Raw genomic sequence first — 18,327 nt, 5'->3', positions numbered from 1 at the left:
TGTGCTGGACGTTTTTCTGCTCGATCTGGCTGAACTGCACTGCTTTCAATAAGAAATCTACAAAATCTTACGTCACATTGTGTTGACCCCATTCTGGCCAGCTTTGTTAAGGAAAACGGTATCTCATAATGTGATCTCCGATTTTGTTATTAAACTCCGTTGTCTCTCTTTTCGTGCTGGGGTGTCGTTAAACATTCATTCATTCATTAATTCCGTTATCTCTCACAGGTATGAAATATTATTTATTACACCGCGGTGGAAGAGATACTCATGTGATATTTATCGTCTCTTCGCATTGTGGAATACGTCTTTTCAGAGGACATGACCTCTGATCAGGTGATCAACTGTGTCACACAATACAAGTCCGCATAGATAAGATCTTCATACAAAACAAAACGTGTGCCCATCGTTGTTTCGATTCATATTTTTATATCGGAAATAGCAGCATAATTAAATAAAATGACCACAATATGACGTCATTCCCTCCCCCCACCAGTCTTTGATCTATGCATTTTCATGTCTTGTTTAGTTATTTTGGAAGTCATTATGTGCTTCTTTTTTTTCATTGATGTACGGTGTAATAAATAAATTATTATACTCGTTTCTGTGTGAAACCGTTTATATTACAACTTGTATCGTTTTAATCTTACAACACTCGCTTTCGCTCGTAAAGTATGATTGAAAACACACAACTGCAGACTAAATGCATCGTTTTTATGGTAACACAGACACAATACAGATGGAAACCCGCCGTTGCCCCATGTTAGCTATATCTAACGACAAAGTAGCACTTTTCCATTATCAATGGATCGAACCATTTTGTAAAAGTGACTGATTTATTCTTCTTTTCATTCATTCATTCATTCATTCATTCCATTATCAGTAAGTCACTCATTCGATGAAATAGCGAGTCAACCAGTCGGTCAGTCGGTGAATCGGTTAGTAAGTCTATGTGTTAGTTTGTCAGCAAGTGAGTATGTTAGTCAGTCAGTCAGTTTTGGTGTATATTTTCAGTGCTTACAAAGCCGAACTTGCGTGTTACATCAACGATCCGGACACCACCAGCTGCAATGAGTCTCCGTTCAAAGACACGGTGCTGTTTGCCAAACAACAGGCCACAACAGCAGTAGCAGACTGCCGTAAGTGATTCTTCAACATGCATTGCACTCGGACATTATACTAGGATATCAGACGCTTGGTGTTGGCATCAGGGGTAATGAAAAGGCAGATTCAGCTGCCAAGTCTGCTTTGCCAGGATTGGTGTACCTTATACTGATTTTAAACATAGTGTTAACCAATTTATCTTTTCGACTTGGCACGATACGTGTAACGGTGCGGTTGCGAACAAGCTTCAAGCTAGTCGGGAGAGTGGCAGTCCTCCTATGTACAGTGCAGGAAGGATGGAATAGTCTTGTGTCGTACTCGCATCGGTCATACATACTTGACTCATTCATTTATCTCGAAGACAGATCATCCACCTCAGTGTGAGCACTGTCAGTGTACTCTGATGTTATACCACATTTTGGTGGAGTGTATTCATCTAAGAGAAACTAGAAAAAATATCTTTGGACGAAGAGATGCGATGGAATCCTTTCGATTCCATCCTCAACTTTTATTGCAATTTCTTCGAGATATTGACTTTTATTCTAAATTTTAATTTTATCTATCTGTGATATTTGTATTTTTTGCACAGTTCTTTACAATGTGCTTTAATTTAACAGTTGCATTTTTATATATCGATGTTGATCACCACTTAATGTTTGCATATACCATAGTTTGACACCCAATAGCCGATGTATTATTCGTGCTGGAGTGTCGTTAAATATTCATTCATTCATTCATTCAGACAAGTGGCATTTTGGATTAAAGTCGTAGTTGTTAGATATTGTAAAGACTAAATATGATCGGCTGCTGCAGCTTTGTACCACTAAATAACGCATTAGAATTGATGTATTATATATTGTGTGTGAATATCTGCTGTAATTAATGAAAAGTAACGTCACAGACATTAATGCCGGAATGACTCAAATATATTTCCACTGCTACAGCGAGTGGTAGTCATATAGAAATCAACAGAAACTCGTTAGATGACAGTCACTGTTACCGATTCGGGGTGGTGTGGGTTACGTGGTAGCGTTGCCGTGACCGTTTATATATTTCTAAGTGCAACTACTAGTTGGTCAAATGCACCACACACCGATCGGCCAAATATTTATACAATAAATAAGCTTTGTTGTCATAAATAGCACACTACTAAAAACAGCAAGATCAACAAATAATATAAATAACACTAGCTTTATTTACATAGGCCTAAATACATTTGTATTCTTCTCTGTGTGATGTAAAGGTGCCCGAGACGAATTTATAATTAAAGTGGAGGGGAGATAATTCCTGGGGCGAAATAAAAAAGGAACAAACAGACGGACGTGGTAAATCAGTAACCTAAGTCTATCTAGCGATTAACACGGCGTCCGAATATATATTTTGGTCACGGTATTAATTACCTCTATTTCTGTTACAGCCGGAAATAGCGTAAACAAAATATATTTTATTGAAGTTAATGTTATTTGAAGTTAATTTCCACGCCATAGAAGCTCTAAGCACAAAACGGGATTTTGTTGTTTACAATGACGTGAGGGCGGTTTCAAATAGTTTTCAGTCAAATTAAAGTCCAATTGTTAAAGGGACATTCCTGAGTTTGCTGCAATTTTTAAGGTGTTATCGACTAATAGATACTTTTTAACGATTGTAATTACATATCAAATACATTTTTCGGCATAAAATATTAGTGGCTGTATATTAAATGTGTTTCTGATCGTTCTAATATTTGTACTAGGTAAAATTTCATTTTATTACCTAAAATATTTTTTTTCGTAAATTATTAAAAGACAAAATCCAGTTTGGGCTTTTTACAAATATTAAGACGACCATAAACACACTGAATATGCAGACAATGACATTCTAAACAAGAAAATATATTTAATATGTAAATTTAATCGTAGAAGTAGATTAGTAGTCGGAAACATCTTACAATGCAGCAAACTCAGGAAGGTCCCTTTAAGATATTAATTTATATAATAATTTTCTGTTAGATAATATTCTTATATGTCTTGTACAACTAATTTATTACTTAGTAAGACATACTTGTTTAGTTGTAATCTAAAACTAAATCAAAATATGAAAACACTTACGTACCCGTCAATGCCGAAAATAGAACTCCTCTTGACGTCTGCTTCAACGGTTTCTTCAAAAAGTACATTATTTATTAATTTCCAACAGGATTACTTTTATTTTATGAAAGTAATCATTGTAAATAAAGGAAAGGTATTATTTCATTATTAATTTAATTTAACTAAAGCACAATACACACAACTGGTCACATGCGGTTCGTTTACACACATAACCGGAGTTTGCCAATCGAGTGTTTATTTATTAACTTTTACAATAGACATGCTGAATGTTTTAGCCATCATGTCTCAATCACTATGTACTGTAATTAACTAAACGGCACCTGTATTACATGTATCATAAAATATAAATTTTACTTTTCACATTTCAGTCTCTGAAACCTGCAAGTGCCATGTTTTGTATTTCACAAACGACAGAAGCACAAGCGAACTGAACTGCGCGTAAGTTTTAATTAGAATATATTTCTCCCACGCAAATTTATTAATGATGGTGGTATGTTTTAGACAATTTGGATGTGCATTTACTCGGAGGTGTTCTGTTATTAATAATAAAAAAAAAATTTATATGTGAATTGGCGGCATTCAAACCTACTTCACCGATTCACATGACATTGACAGCCCGCGACCTTAAGTATGAAAAATGTATCGGCTGTCTAGGCTGTCTATCCATGTCATATTAGTGGGTCAGTGGCGAATCCAGAAAATCCATTTGGGGGGGGGGGGGGGGGGGTGGGGGTAGTGACATGAAGTGGAATGCCAAGGGAACTTAGGGGGAGATTTGGAGGGGGATCGTAAAAAAAGAAAGAAAATTAATATATAATAAAATTATAACTATCGCAAAATTTAGGGGTGGGGGCGGGCCCCTGGCCCACCTAGATCCGTCTCTGTGGGTTAATGGTTTCCAGTAGATGTTAGTTGTTAGTGAGTTGGAAGTAAGTGTAGTGGTTTTACACCTCTCCATTGAGCCGGTTATACTCGTCTGGGTGCAAACCCGGTACCTAAAGACCTTAATAAATGGTGTAAGGTCTCACTACACAGATCACTTCCGGGTGAGAGTTCATTCATCACGGTCCACTATAGTTCCTAATTGTGACACAAGTTATGGTTCACATATTCACTTCTAGGAAATGGTGAAGAATTAAAACAATATGTATGTTTAATGGTAAGCCTTCTGGCTGTATTTTGCTCATGCTATTTTGTAATATTGTGCATTGACCTTTTGAGACATAGACAAATAGCGCAAGAGACAGCCGGGGTGAATCGGTTAATGGACTACCTGTTCGGACCGTTACTACAGCCAGATGCGGTCGAAAAGCAAAAAATGGAAATGTTCTCAGTTTTGGAGTGAAAATATAATGTATGTTCGCAATGGTGTATGTTATTTGTGCCAACGATAACTCGTTCTGTTGGTAATCTTCATTTGAAGTTGGGCAATTTAACATGGGTTTCAGTGGCAGATGACATCTGTGTAGTAAGACCTAACCATTACTCCACCGAGGGCGATTTCCGGGATTCGTCGATATATGTCAACACTAGAAAAACCCCAAAGTGCCACGCTTGGACTTGTACGGTCATGTTCCAGTCGCTGAGACGGATGAACTTGACAACATCATGATATCTTGTGTTTAATGTTATTGTTTGGTTGTTCATTTGGGCAGCAGTCGGAAGACCGCATCTGGAGTCATGTGCGTTTTACAAAGACGGCGCCTTGGCATAGAACCATAGTAATGACGCGGTGCACAAATTATAACTAGACCATTTAAATAGTAGTTTTAACATGTCTGTTTCCTTATAACAAATATGAAAGTACTTGTAATAGGTATGTTCTGAATCTGTTGTGATGGTACGCCTAGCTAAGGTCTCATTATACATACCACTGAAATCCATGTTAAATTGACCAACTTCAAATGAAGATTGGCAATAGAACGGGTTCTCGTTGGCACTAACAACATACATTATATAAGGAGTTCTTTTCACTCCAAAATTGAGAACATTTCCGTCTCAGATTTTAGTTATATGACCGCATCTGGCTGTAGTACCGGTCCGAACAGCTGGTTCGGGAACCCATTCACAACCACCGGCTCTTCCGCTATACCCATGTCCCAAAATATCAATGCACAATATTACAAAATAACTTGGGCAAAATCCTGCCAGAAGGCTTACCATTGAAAAAACCCAATTGTTTTAATTCTTCCCCAATTACTAGAAGTGAATATGTGAACCACAACATATGTCACAATTAGGAACTATAGTGAACCGTGATAAATGAACTGTCACCCGTAAGTGAACTGTGTAGTAAGACCTAAGCTTTCTTTCCAAATATGACGCTTTCCGTCTGTCGTTACATCACTTCCATCTTTATAACAATGGTATCTTCCGGTGATAATGAAACAAAAGTGCTATTTGAAAATTTACTGTAAAGTTTTCTTTAAACATATAGCAGTATGATTTTATTACTGAAAATTGATGTGGTTATTTTTCTTCTGCTTACCTTTCAAACAAATCATTTTCAGGGCCATAACTGCTGTCAAGGCCTGCGTAACCGCTATATCAGACGTAAATGAATTTAGTTGTGATGGAAGCACTACCCGAAGCAATGTAGTTACATACATTGACGATAAAGCAACATCACTGAACTGTACTGGTAGGTGCAGGTGCTTTCATTCTCTTAATCTCTCTCTCAATCTCTCTCTCTCTCTCTCTCTCTCTCTCTCTCTCTCTCTCTCTTCTACAGATCCAATACTATCGGCAGGTGATATTTCAGGCATATCAACGGAAGATACAGGTATAATACTATTGGAAGTTGACGTTTCAGGCATGTCAACGGAAGATACAGGTATAATACTATTGGAAGTTGACGTTTCAGGCATATCAACGGCAGATACAGGTATAATACTACTGGAAGTTGACGTTTCAGGCATGTCAACGGAAGATACAGGTATAATACTAGTGGAAGTTGACACTTCAGGCATGTCAACGGAAGATACAGGTATAATACTATTTGAAGTTGACGTTTCAGGCATGTCAACGGAAGATACAGGTATAATACTATTGGAAGTTGACGTTTCAGGCATATCAACGGAAGATGCAGGTATAATACTATCGGAAGTTGACATTACAGCCATGTCAGTGGAAGATATAGGTACACAAATTTCAGGCATATCAACGGAAGACCCGTAACCTTATCGTGGGGCAGGGGTGTAACATTCTCTATGAGAATGGCTAATATAGTACAACTCTCCTTATGGACTAACAAAGTTCAAATAGAAGGGTAGTCAAGGAGGCCCGACCTGATCAATCGGCTGGTCACGCCAAGCTTAAGAGCAAACAACCTTTGTTTTGTTGATTTTAGCCACGAACAAACATTGTATAAATAATCATTTATATTTGTTGGTCTTGGGGCGGTGGCTAGGGTCAATCAGTTGATTTATTATTATTATTATTGCCTGAGTAAATCAGCCATGTATCCAGGGCATGAGTGTATGCTGGTTTATCCGCAGCATCATGCCCCTTTGTTGGTGGGTGGGGGCATGGTCGATGAACTGTACAATTCAAATTATGGCCAAAATTTGCCAACATGAAGAAATCAAAGGTAATTTCTGACAGAGAAAAAGCAGGACAGCAAGCAGCAAAAACTGCCCAGCAGCAGAAGGAAACATCTCAGAAAAAGAAACAAATTCCTACTGCTGCTGTTGTTACTACCTCTACTAATACAACACAGGTGTCTTTGGATTCAGGTAGGTCGAGTGCTGGGGTACCAGTACCCATTCTCCCCTTGACAAGAAAAGACAAGTCACCCAGTAAGGATCACTGTTCTGGTCGGATTAAAAAGGCTGGACAGAATTCCGTTCAGACCAGCAATATGTTTGAGGCTTTGGATGATGTGGATGACGAGATGAAAATATCATCACTTGATCATCTACAATCAAAGTGATCATCACCAAAGCCAAAGATAATTCCCATTCTCCCACCTGATGATAAATAAAATTATTCAGTGGAACTGCCGTGGGCTTAAGCCCGATTTTGACTGTACAATAACTTTCACCAAACTGATAATATACTCTTCAAAAAAAGTAGGGGAACTCTAATAAGAATTTACAATTTCTAAAATGTAAGGTATATTAGCTGTGGGGAATAGTTATATGATAATAATGCATTAATTGTGCAAACATTACAACCGGTAGTTCAGTATTACAGTAGGTTTTATGACCACTAAAGATCTTGCAGGATAAAAACAAAACAATAACAACTGTATGATCAACAGAATGAAAAGATTGACAGAAATAATGTTCCACTGTGATTAATGGACCTCCCTGGAAATTGTTAAAATCGAGAATGACACCCCACGCACGTGTACGGGGCAACTGCGTGATGCATGTGCAAACTATGGAATGTGTTTCAGTGTGTTTATAAACAGACCTGAACGTTCTTTACTAGGATATGTGTGGTCAAAACGTATGTTCGGTCTAATAGTTGATATTAACATTAATATTCCAGGTTCCCCTACGTTTTAAGAAGAGTATATATCATCTGGGGGTGTTTCCATTATTGTTAATGAAAATATTCCCCAGAGTAGTTACATCAACTACTAACTAACATCAACTACTGCAACAGTCTGACATTATCGGTGCTGATGATCCCATGTCTTTGTTTACTTACATTCTAAAGGACATTGCAGATGAAACTATTCCTAAAATTTCGGCAGTACCAAAGCGTTTCAGTGCACCATGGTTTAATGATAATTGCAAAGATGCAATCAAAGAGCAAAACAGGACCCTCAAGAGGTTCAAACATGAACCTCTTATCGCACTGCTAGGGCTAAAGTTCGCAGAGAAAGAAAGAAATGTTTCATTTAACGACGCACTCAACACATTTTATTTACGGTTATATAGCGTCAGACATATGGTTAAGGACCACACAGATTTTGAGAGGAAACCCGCTGTCGCCACTACATGGGCTACTCTTTCCGATTAGCAGCAAGGGATCTTTTATTTGCGCTTCCCACAGGCAGGATAGCACAAACCATGACCTTTGTTGAACCAGTTATGGAACACTGGTCGGTGCAAGTGGTTTACACCTACCCATTGAGCCTTGCGGAGCCCTAACTCAGGGTTTGGAGTCGGTATCTGGATTAAAAATCCCATGCCTCGACTGGGATCCGAACCAGTACCTACCAGTCTGTAGACCGATGGCTTAACCACGACGCCACCGAGGCCGGTAAAGTTCGCAGAGAGATCAGAGGGAGAGTAAGAAATGATCTTGAAGAAACTTTGTATCCAAGCTAAATTCGTAAACATCTGTAAAATCTGTCTGGAATAGGATCCGTAAGATCAAAGGTAAGGAATCCAGTAATACAGTTCGTCAATTATCTGTCAACAGTACCAGTCACATCCCATCGTGACATTGCCAATGCCTTGGCAGATCATTTTTCACATAACTCGTCTTCTGATTTCAGTACAGATGCTTTTACATTTGCTAAAAACATAGCTGAAAAGCAACCTAGAATGCTGAGGTATACAACAGGCTACTCTGTGGAAGAGTTGCAGGATGCTGTACGTAGCGTCCATGACACTTTAGCAGGGCCAGATAAAATCAGTTACTAAAATATATACCTCAATCATCACTATTGGTTCTGATGACTTTTCTTCTGATTGCAGGAAAGCAATTATTATTAATATTCCAAAACCTGGTAAGGATCCCACGAATTCTACCAGTTATCGCCCTGATGCTTTGACAAGTTGCATTTGTAAAACCGTGGAACGAATGATCAACCGTAGACTTGTTTGGTATCTTGATTCCCACAAACTGCTTACTAACGTGCAATGTGGGTTCAGGCCTAGACATAGCACGGTCGATCATCTTGTTAGATTTGAAACGTTTTATAGGGAAGCTTTTATCCATAATCAACACTTAGTGTCAATCTTTCTTTCTTTGGAAAAAGCTTACGATACCACGTGGAAGTATGAGATTTTAAAAGACCTTCATCGCATGGGCCTAAGGGGTCGTTTGCCCGATTTTATTTCAAATTGCTTAAAAAATACGTTTTACAAGGTACGAGTTGGATCCACTTACTCGGATACCCACCCGCAGGAGATGGGTGTACGTCAAGGTGGAATCCTGTCATTTTTACCCTATTTTCTGTGAAAATAAACAGCATCATCCAATGTTTTAAACCTGGTGTTGATAGCTCGTTGTATGTTGATGATTTTCAGATTTGCTACAGATCGGCCAATATGACTACAAATGAACGTCAGTTGCAACTTTGTTTGAATAAACTTGAACAATGGGCAACTGATAATGGCGTTTGGTTCTCAGTCAAAAACAGTCTGTATACATATTTGATAGAAACTAACTCACCATTTAGAACCACAGCTGTTACTGGACAACACTCCGATTCCAATTGTGGAGGGGACCAAATTAAGTTTCTGGGTTTATTTTTGACAGAAGGCTATCTTTTGTTCCCCATTTAAAATATGTTAAAAAGAAAGAATTAAAGGCCCTTAATGTTTTGAAAGTTATTGGCAAGACTGATTGGGGAGCATACCGAAAGGTTATGCTTCGTCTGTATAGATATCTTGTGAGATCAAAACTTGATTATGGATGCATTGTATATGGGTCAGCACGAAAGTCTTATTTGCACATATTAGATCCTATACACAACCATGGACTTAGGCTGTCTTGTTGCTTTCATAACATCTGTGGAGAGCTTGTACGTTGATGCACTCGAACCTAGTTTAGGTGATAAACGTGCAAAGCTTCCGTTGGAGTATGGTATCAAGATTAAATCTTTACCGAAACATCTTGCACAAAACGCCGTTTTTTATAACAAATATATGAAGTTGTTTGATGCGAAGCCGAATGCCATCTGAACATATAGTCTTCGCATTAGGCATTTTTTGGGTCAGTTTCCAACATTGATTTAACGGAGATTTTGGAAACTCTTTAATATTTTGTTTTGCCACTCAGGTGTATCAATCCATCGAAAATTGTATTCGATCTTATACATCTAAAGAAAGATCGTACAGATGCAGTTATTTATAAACAACATTTCATGGAAATCCAAGATAGTTACCGTGAATACATCCCTGTTTACACAGACGGATCACGGGATAGGAATTATGTGGTTTCTACTGCAGTTTTTCCACGAGACAAAATATTTTCCATGAGATTGCCTGATTCAGCATCAATCTTTACAGCTGAAATTTGTGCAATCGTTAAAACCTTGGAACAGATTAAAGATTCGTGTGCTTCCAAAATACATTATTGTTACTGACTCACTTTCGTGTCTCGAAGCTCGCCAGTACATGGAATTAGAGTATCCCTTAGTTGGGATGGTGATACGAAAGTGTATCTTTTAATCCATTGCCAGTAAAGATGTTATATTTTGTTGGTTACCCAACAATGTTGGCATTAAGGGCTCCGAATTTGCCCCATGTCGGTGTTGGTGTCCCCTACAATTATTTTAAATATTATATTAACCAATATACTTTTTCAACTTAGCCAGATGATTGGGACGGTGCGGTCGCGAACAAGCTTCATTCTGTTAATCTAGTCATGGGAGAGTGGCAGTCTTCCTATCGGCGGTGCAGGAAGGATGAAGTATTCTTGTGCCGTGCCCGTATCGGCCATACGTATTTGACAGATTCATTTATTTAAAAGAAGGTCCCTCCTCCTCGGTGTAACATTGTCAGTGTATACTGACTGTGCACCACATTTCGTATGTACGAAAAAAAAATATGTTAGGCAATAAAATGAAATTTAACGTAGTACAAATACTAGAATGATTAGCCAGAGTACTCTGACTGTAAGAGAGCTAGACAGACATTTGGATATAAATACGCTCTCATTACAGTCAGAGACCAAGCTATGTATTTTTTATTTTTTTTTAGCAATTCCCGACAACCAAAAAGTTGGCAAAGATTTCCGCTCTAATACCACAACAATCCTATGTTTGACGTCAAATACCTTTACATCGATCATTTTCGAATTAACTGATTAAAAAAAATTCCACATATTAATCACTAATACACATAGAACAGAAAGAAATCCAACAGCACCCACATTCAGCTAGCTTCGTGACACTATTTCGTGACGTGGATCACGTGATCGCCCACTGGGCGATTCCGCCTAGTAGACGGAATGGCTGAGTGGGCGATCATGTGACGCAACGTCACGATATAGGTCGGCGAACTTAGAATTCTGCTGTCCGGAGTTTGCCGAAGCTTAGCTGAATATGGGTGCTGTCGGGTTTCTTTCTGTAGTGTGTGTATTAGTGATTAATATGTGGAATTTTTTAAAATCAATTAACTCGAAAATGATCGATGTAAAAGTATTTAACGTCAAACATAGGATTGTTGTGATATTAGAGCGGAAATCTTTGCCAACTTTTTGGTTGTCGGGAATTGCCAAAAAAATACATAGCTTGGTCTCTGATTGTAATGAGAGCGTATTTATGTCCAAATGTCCGTCTAGCTCTCTTACAGTCAGAGTACTCGGGCTATAGAATGATCAGAAACACGTTTAATATACAGCCACAAATATTTTGTGCAGAAAAGGTATATTTGATATGTAATTACATTCGTTAAAATGTCTCTGTTAGTCGATAAAAATTGCAGCAAACTCAGGAATGTCCCTTTAATGTTTAATATTTTGAAAACACTTTGATTTGTATACACAAATTTTAAATATACTTACCTTATTATTTGTATTGTATTGTATTCTCCACAGTTTTTTACACTGCGTTTTTTACATTTTTTTATGACACCCAATAACCGATGTGTATTTTTGTGTTGGGGTGTCGTTAAACATTCATTCAATCATTCATTCATTCATTCAATCATCAACGGAAGATGACTGTCTCACAGAAGAAAAACAATTAGAAATATCAAAGTCATCGCCAATATCGACCGTAGAAGTATGAGACGTCATGGTTGTTCGGGTTTAAATCGCGTACACGACAAAGTGCGTTGGGTCTAATGCGCGGACTAAATGTTCGCTCTGATGTAGACTTTTGATTTATATTACTCAATTTCATTAACTGGTAAAGAAACATATTAGTGCATCAAATTAGAAAATTTGTTTCTAATTTTCATTATTAGTCATACTTACCTAGTGCTAGCACAACAAATATGCTATTCAACCTGAGTCATACCTACACACTCCAGAATTCTCTCCCTTGCCGGATATGCGCAATGCTATCCTTGCACGGGCTACCTGAACTTCATTCTCGGTTCAAAGTCCACCCACCGAGGGAAAGCCTCATAGGGGTGGGTGGGAGGTATAGTTTGTTGTGCTAGCACTAGGTAAGTATGAATAATAATGAAAATTAGAAACAAATTTTCTAATAGTCTTATTCAACTTACTGTGCTAGCACAACAAATATGCTATAACGGACGTGCAATGACACCGTTAGAGCACGTGAATTCAACATTAATGAGAGGAGGTAAGAAAATAGAGGACTTACCCGTATCCAAAAAGCTCCTTTGAAGTAATGACATGGAGATAGGACGAACCACGACATACGGTAACAAGGAGTCAAAAAAACAACTTTTGGGAATAAAAAGGGGCTTCCCAAAAGAAAAACTCATCCCCATGAAAGGGAGGAAAAACATCTCCCCAGGGAGAGGAAACGGTAGACAACACCTCAAAAACCCCCATCCCTCAGAAAAGGGTGGAGTGTTAAACATGTCCGAAGCGTGAATCGATGGCAGTCGGACGGAAAAGAGGTCGACCCCTTTCCGTTGCCCTGCGCACAGACACGACGTGTTGAGCCGCAATGACTGTCTGGATCCTACGCGTACCGTCAGGACCAACCGCCATATCCCGGAAATAGAAACGGTCAAAAGTGTGCCGTCCTTTCCAAACCCCTGCATTCATGACCTTTATAATATCTAAAGAGTCATGAAAATTCAGCGAAGCAGAAATGGCTCGGATCTCATGTGGTTTAACAGAGAAATTCCGTAATACATGATCACCCGCCATCTCATATGCTAGCTTGATGGTAGCTGCTATCCATCGAGACAAAGCATTTTTTGTGACATCACCCGGCCTAATGGTATAAGAAATAAACAATCTCTTTTTACCCTGCCGCCGGTTTTTCGTACGCTCCAAATAATACTTCAATGCTCTCACCGGGCAAAGAAGTCTATCCGAGTTATCAGATGACAGTGTACGAGATAATTAGAAAATTTGTTTCTAATTTTCATTATTATTCATACTTACCTAGTGGTAGCACAACAAATATGCTATTCAACCTGAGTCATACCTACACACTGCAGAATTCTCTCCCTTGCCGGATATGCGCAATGCTATCCTTGCACGGGCTACCTGTAACTTCATTCTCGGTTCAAAGTCCACTCACCGAGGGAAAGCCTCATAGGGGTGGGTGGGAGGTATAGTTTGTTGTGCTAGCACTAGGTAAGTATGAATAATAATGAAAATTAGAAACAAATTTTCTAATAGTCTTATTCAACTTACTGTGCTAGCACAACAAATATGCTATAACGGACGTGCAATGACACCGTTAGAGCACGTGAATTCAACATTAATGGGAGGAGGTAAGAAAATAGAGGACTTACCCGTACCCAAAAAGCTCCTTTGAAGTAATGACATGGAGATAGGACGAACCACGACATACGGTAACAAGGAGTCAAAAAAACTTTTGGGAATAAAAAGGGGCTTCCCAAAAGAAAAACTCATCCCCATGAAAAGGAGGAAAAACATCTCCCCAGGGAGAGGAAACGGTAGACAACACTACCAAAAACCCCATCCCTCAGAAAAGAGTGGAGTGTTAAACATGTCCGAAGCGTGAATCGATGGCAGTCGGACGGAAAAGAGGTCGACCCCTTTCCGTTGCCCTGCGCACAGACACGACGTGTTGAGCCGCAATGACTGTCTGGATCCTACGCGTACCGTCAGGACCAACCGCCATATCCCGGAAATAGAAACGGTCAAAAGTGTGCCGTCCTTTCCAAACCCCTGCATTCATGACCTTTATAATATCTAAAGAGTCATGAAAATTCAGCGAAGCAGAAATGGCTCGGATCTCATGTGGTTTAACAGAGAAATTCCGTAACACATGATCACCCGCCATCCCATATGCTAGCTTGATGGTAGCTGCTATCCATCGAGACAAAGCATTTTTTGTGACATCACCCGGCCTAATGGTATAAGAAATAAACAATCTCTTTTTACCCTGCCGCCGGTTTTTCGTACGCTGCAAATAATACTTCAATGCTCTCACCGGGCAAAGAAGTCTATCCGAGTTATCAGATGACAGTGTACGAGATAAACTGTGAATGACAGTAGGTGGAAACTCTTCCCCTGGAGACTGGTTTTTAGCAACAAAGATAGGGTCGGTACGTAAAGTGACAGACCCGTCCGAATTGTAATCAACCAAGTCATGCAAAAAAGCATGTATCTCACTGATCCGACGACAAGCTGCCAGTGAAACCAGAACAGAGTCTTCCACGTCAAGGCACGAAGACTAGCAAACCTCAACGGCTCATAAGGCGCACCCTTAAGAGCATGCAACACCAGAAAGACATTCCATTTCAGAATAATGGAAGGTCGTTCAACCGTGGATTGTAATGATTTAAGTAAATCATGCAACACCAAGTTGGTAGAAAAGTCACGACATCCACACTGTTTAAGAGTAGTGAAAATCGCAGCTCTGTGACTTTTCACTGTCGTGACTTTAAGTTTCCTTTCTTGGACCAACGCCAGAAAGTACTCCGCTAAATCGTTGACAGTAGGCGATAAGGGATCGAAATCCCGTGCGTTCGCCCAACGAACCCACATACGCCAGTGACACTGATAAACCGACTCGGTAGATTTGCGCTTTGCTGAAGAGACGAGATGCGCAATTCTTGTCGAAAAACCTCTGCGTCGCAAGGAAGCCCTGATAACCTCCACGCGTGAAACCGGAAGACCTCCGGCTTCGGATGCCACACCGTCTGACTCAGTCGCTGGCTGAGTAGATCGGACAACACTGGTAATCGGAACGGGACTGCCACTAACAGTGACAGGAGCTGTGGAAACCAGGGCTGCGCCACCCACAGAGGAGCTATCAACGTCACGTGACAAGGTTCCTGGACCACTTTGGTCAACACCTTGCCGAGTAAGACAGGAGGAGGGAAGGCATAAAAATCCAGTCCCGTCCAATCCATACTTAACGCGTCGTACTCCAACGCCAATGTGTCCGGTACCGGGGACACGAACACCGGCAATTGGTTGTTCAACCGTGTGGCAAACATGTCCACCTGTGGACTGCCCCACACCCGAAGAACCGCTGCGACCACCCCTTTGTTCAACATCCACTCCGTCTGAACAGGGGTATGTCGACTGAGGGCATCTGCTAACACATTCACCGATGAAGGAATGTGTTTCGCCCACAGAGTGGTCCCTAGTTGGTCGCAGAATTCCAAAATCGCAAGAGCTTTGCAACCCAAAGTCTCCAATTTGGTTCCACCCCAACGATTGAGATATGCCACTACCGACGTATTGTCGCATCTCAACAAAATTCGACGGTGTCGAAGAACACACCGGAAATGAAGACAGGCACGATGCACTGCCTCCATCTCCAAACAGTTGATATGAAGCTTCCTCTCGGAGAGATTCCATACCCCTGAAATGTGTTGATCCAACAGATGAGCCCCGTACCCCTGCAGCGACGCATCCGTGAACAGGATCAGATCCGGAGCAGGGGGGTGCAACGGAACCGATAGGGACATGCACTTGTCCGACAGGCACTCCTGTATCGGATGAGTGAACCATGGGCCCAGAGGCACTATCGTGTCCCAATTGTGACCGTCCCACCGTGGGGACAAATGCCACTGGAGTGGTCGTTTGAATCGTCTGAACCGCACGATCAATGAGGCCAGAGATTCGAGGTGGCCCAACACCACGTGGAGAGATCGTACCGTAGTACTTTGCTCCCCCATCAAACGTCGCGCCGACGTTTGGAAATTGTGGATACGCGCATCGGTGGGACGAACCGACGCTACCACAAGATCGAAGACCACTCCGAGATATGTGAAAATCTGAGCCGGCATTAACTCCGATTTCACCCAATTGGGAATAAAACCCAATTGGAGGATCGTGTCCAAAACCAACCCGACATTGGTCTGACACTCCTGTTGCGACGAAGCTGGGATCAACCAATCGTCCAGATAGGTATGCATTCGAACCCCTAACAAATGAACATGACCTACCACCGCTTTTACCACACGTGTAAAAGCATGGGGACTCGCCGCCAAACCGAACGGGAGCACACGAAACTCGTACGCTTTCCCGTCGAACAGGAAGCGCAGAAACTTCCAAAACGCCTTGTGCACCGGGACATAGAGGTATGCGTCTTTCAGATCGATCGACACAGCCCACTCCCCAATTTGAAGCAGGTTCTGGACCGAATGAACCGTTTCCATTTTCATGGAAGGAACATCGACGTAGACGTTCAGTGGCTTCAAATTTAGGATTGGTCTCCATTCCCCATTTTTCTTCCGGGCGAAGAAAAGATGAGAATAAAATCCCGGAGTGTCCAGACTGACTCTCTGGATGGCCCCTTTGTCGAGAAACTCGGCAATCATACTCTCCACTAAAACGCGCTGATCCGCGGACGGTAACGGCAGCATTCTCGGAGTGGAAGTAAGAGGGGGGCTCGAAGAAAAGGGTATTTTGTAACCGTGTCGAACGACCGACAGAACCCAGGGGTCGAGACCAGGCAGCTTGCACCAATTTCGAAGGAAATGGCGGAGCCTGCCCCCCACGGGTATGGTTGCTAACGGTACCTCCGAAAGCAACTGCCGATCGTTCACGTACCCTCACCCCAACCGCTTACCACCCGTAGGCGCAACACCTTTGGTGGACTGAGAACGGAACGCAGTACGACGTTTGCGTCCTCGCTTAGCGGAAGACGGGTTGTTACCTGGTTGCCTCCTAGTGTCAGGAACCCTAGGGATCTGAGCCGACTGTAAAAAAGCAGCCTTTTTCACAGGAGGAGGCTTGAACCCCGAAAACGTGGACCGACGTTTACCAGAGGTTGAGGGTCGAGTGTTCGGGACTGGTCGCGACAAATCCTTGTCTAGGACAATATTAAAATTGGGACCGAAAAGTAAATTTTCCCGTACCGAACGTGTACGAAAAAACGTCTTCGCAACGTTTGACGCACTCAAACCCGCCAGGTAATGGTCACGCCGTAACAAAAGACTGTTCGCAAACAATCGGCCAGATAACTGAGCGATATGCTTAGAGGCTTTTGACGCAGCCTCCAAACAGCCTTTCGCCATCGCGGGAAGGCTCTCGACAGCCTCATCCAAGCCAAATAGGAACGTACCTAAATGGTTATTAACCTGGAACATCGACTTAGCCAGCCGTTCGAACGATTCCAGATCCGCGATTGGCAATGACACATGCGGCGATGGGGAACAAGCGGCTTGGACACTAGCGGGAACGACCGCCGGATGTTCGAGAAAATCCGCCCCCAACGTCTCATAGGAGTCGGCACGAAAAATGCGCGCTCCCGTTAAGATTTTCCCCGTAGGCAGTGCCGTTGGGTACTCATCAACACCCACTCCCAGGATACGATCACTGCCAGTGATCAACACATCAATGTCACAAAGTGAACTGTGCGCCTCCTGTGCAAGTGGTAAACCCGACTCCTCACGAGGAGTGACCAAATTCAAAGAACGGTTCCCGAAGGAGACACCCTTGAATGTAGGCTGGGCCTCAACCTGAGGTATAGCGTCCCCGCATACCTGTCGGACCTGGTCCCTGACAAAAGCCAGAACCGCCGGATAATCGCACTCCTCCTCTACCTCCGAACTGAAGTGAAAGAGAGCTGGGTCAGCGACAGAATCCGGTCCAACCGACACTTCCTCTGAAGCCAGGTCACTGTCCACTGGATCCCGAAGATCGATATGGACTCCTCCCCCTAATCGAGACGCCCCTGGGGCAGCGTCTCCCGAGACGGAAACAATAGGAACCGAACGACAATCCCTAACTGCATCGTCAAACTGCTGGCGAGACGCAGTTTTTGCTGGTTTTGGCGGAAAACCAGGGGGAGGGAAGGAATGGGAGCCGTCTGCGAAAGCAATGATCCCAACTGAGGCGAAGCGTTCAAAAATTCCACAAAACTCCGAAA

At 41.7% G+C, this 18,327-nt stretch overlaps 1 protein-coding gene across 1 annotated transcript in view; it reads left to right on the top strand.

Moving 5' to 3' along the window:
- The window catches only part of LOC121381838, a 39,597-nt gene that overhangs the window by 15,690 nt on the left and 5,580 nt on the right, over positions 1–18,327 (top strand). Inside the window, exons 4-6 of the mRNA XM_041511201.1 lie at positions 1,015–1,139; positions 3,560–3,629; positions 5,702–5,832. Of these exons, the coding sequence (XP_041367135.1) occupies positions 1,015–1,139; positions 3,560–3,629; positions 5,702–5,832 (326 nt within the window). The remainder of the gene's footprint in view (positions 1–1,014; positions 1,140–3,559; positions 3,630–5,701; positions 5,833–18,327) is intronic.

Source organism: Gigantopelta aegis, chromosome 9 (genome assembly GCF_016097555.1).
Source record: "Gigantopelta aegis isolate Gae_Host chromosome 9, Gae_host_genome, whole genome shotgun sequence".
Taxonomy (NCBI): domain Eukaryota; kingdom Metazoa; phylum Mollusca; class Gastropoda; order Neomphalida; family Peltospiridae; genus Gigantopelta; species Gigantopelta aegis.
The sequence above is the reverse complement of the archived record's forward strand: the minus strand, read 5'-3'. Positions and strand labels throughout refer to the sequence as shown.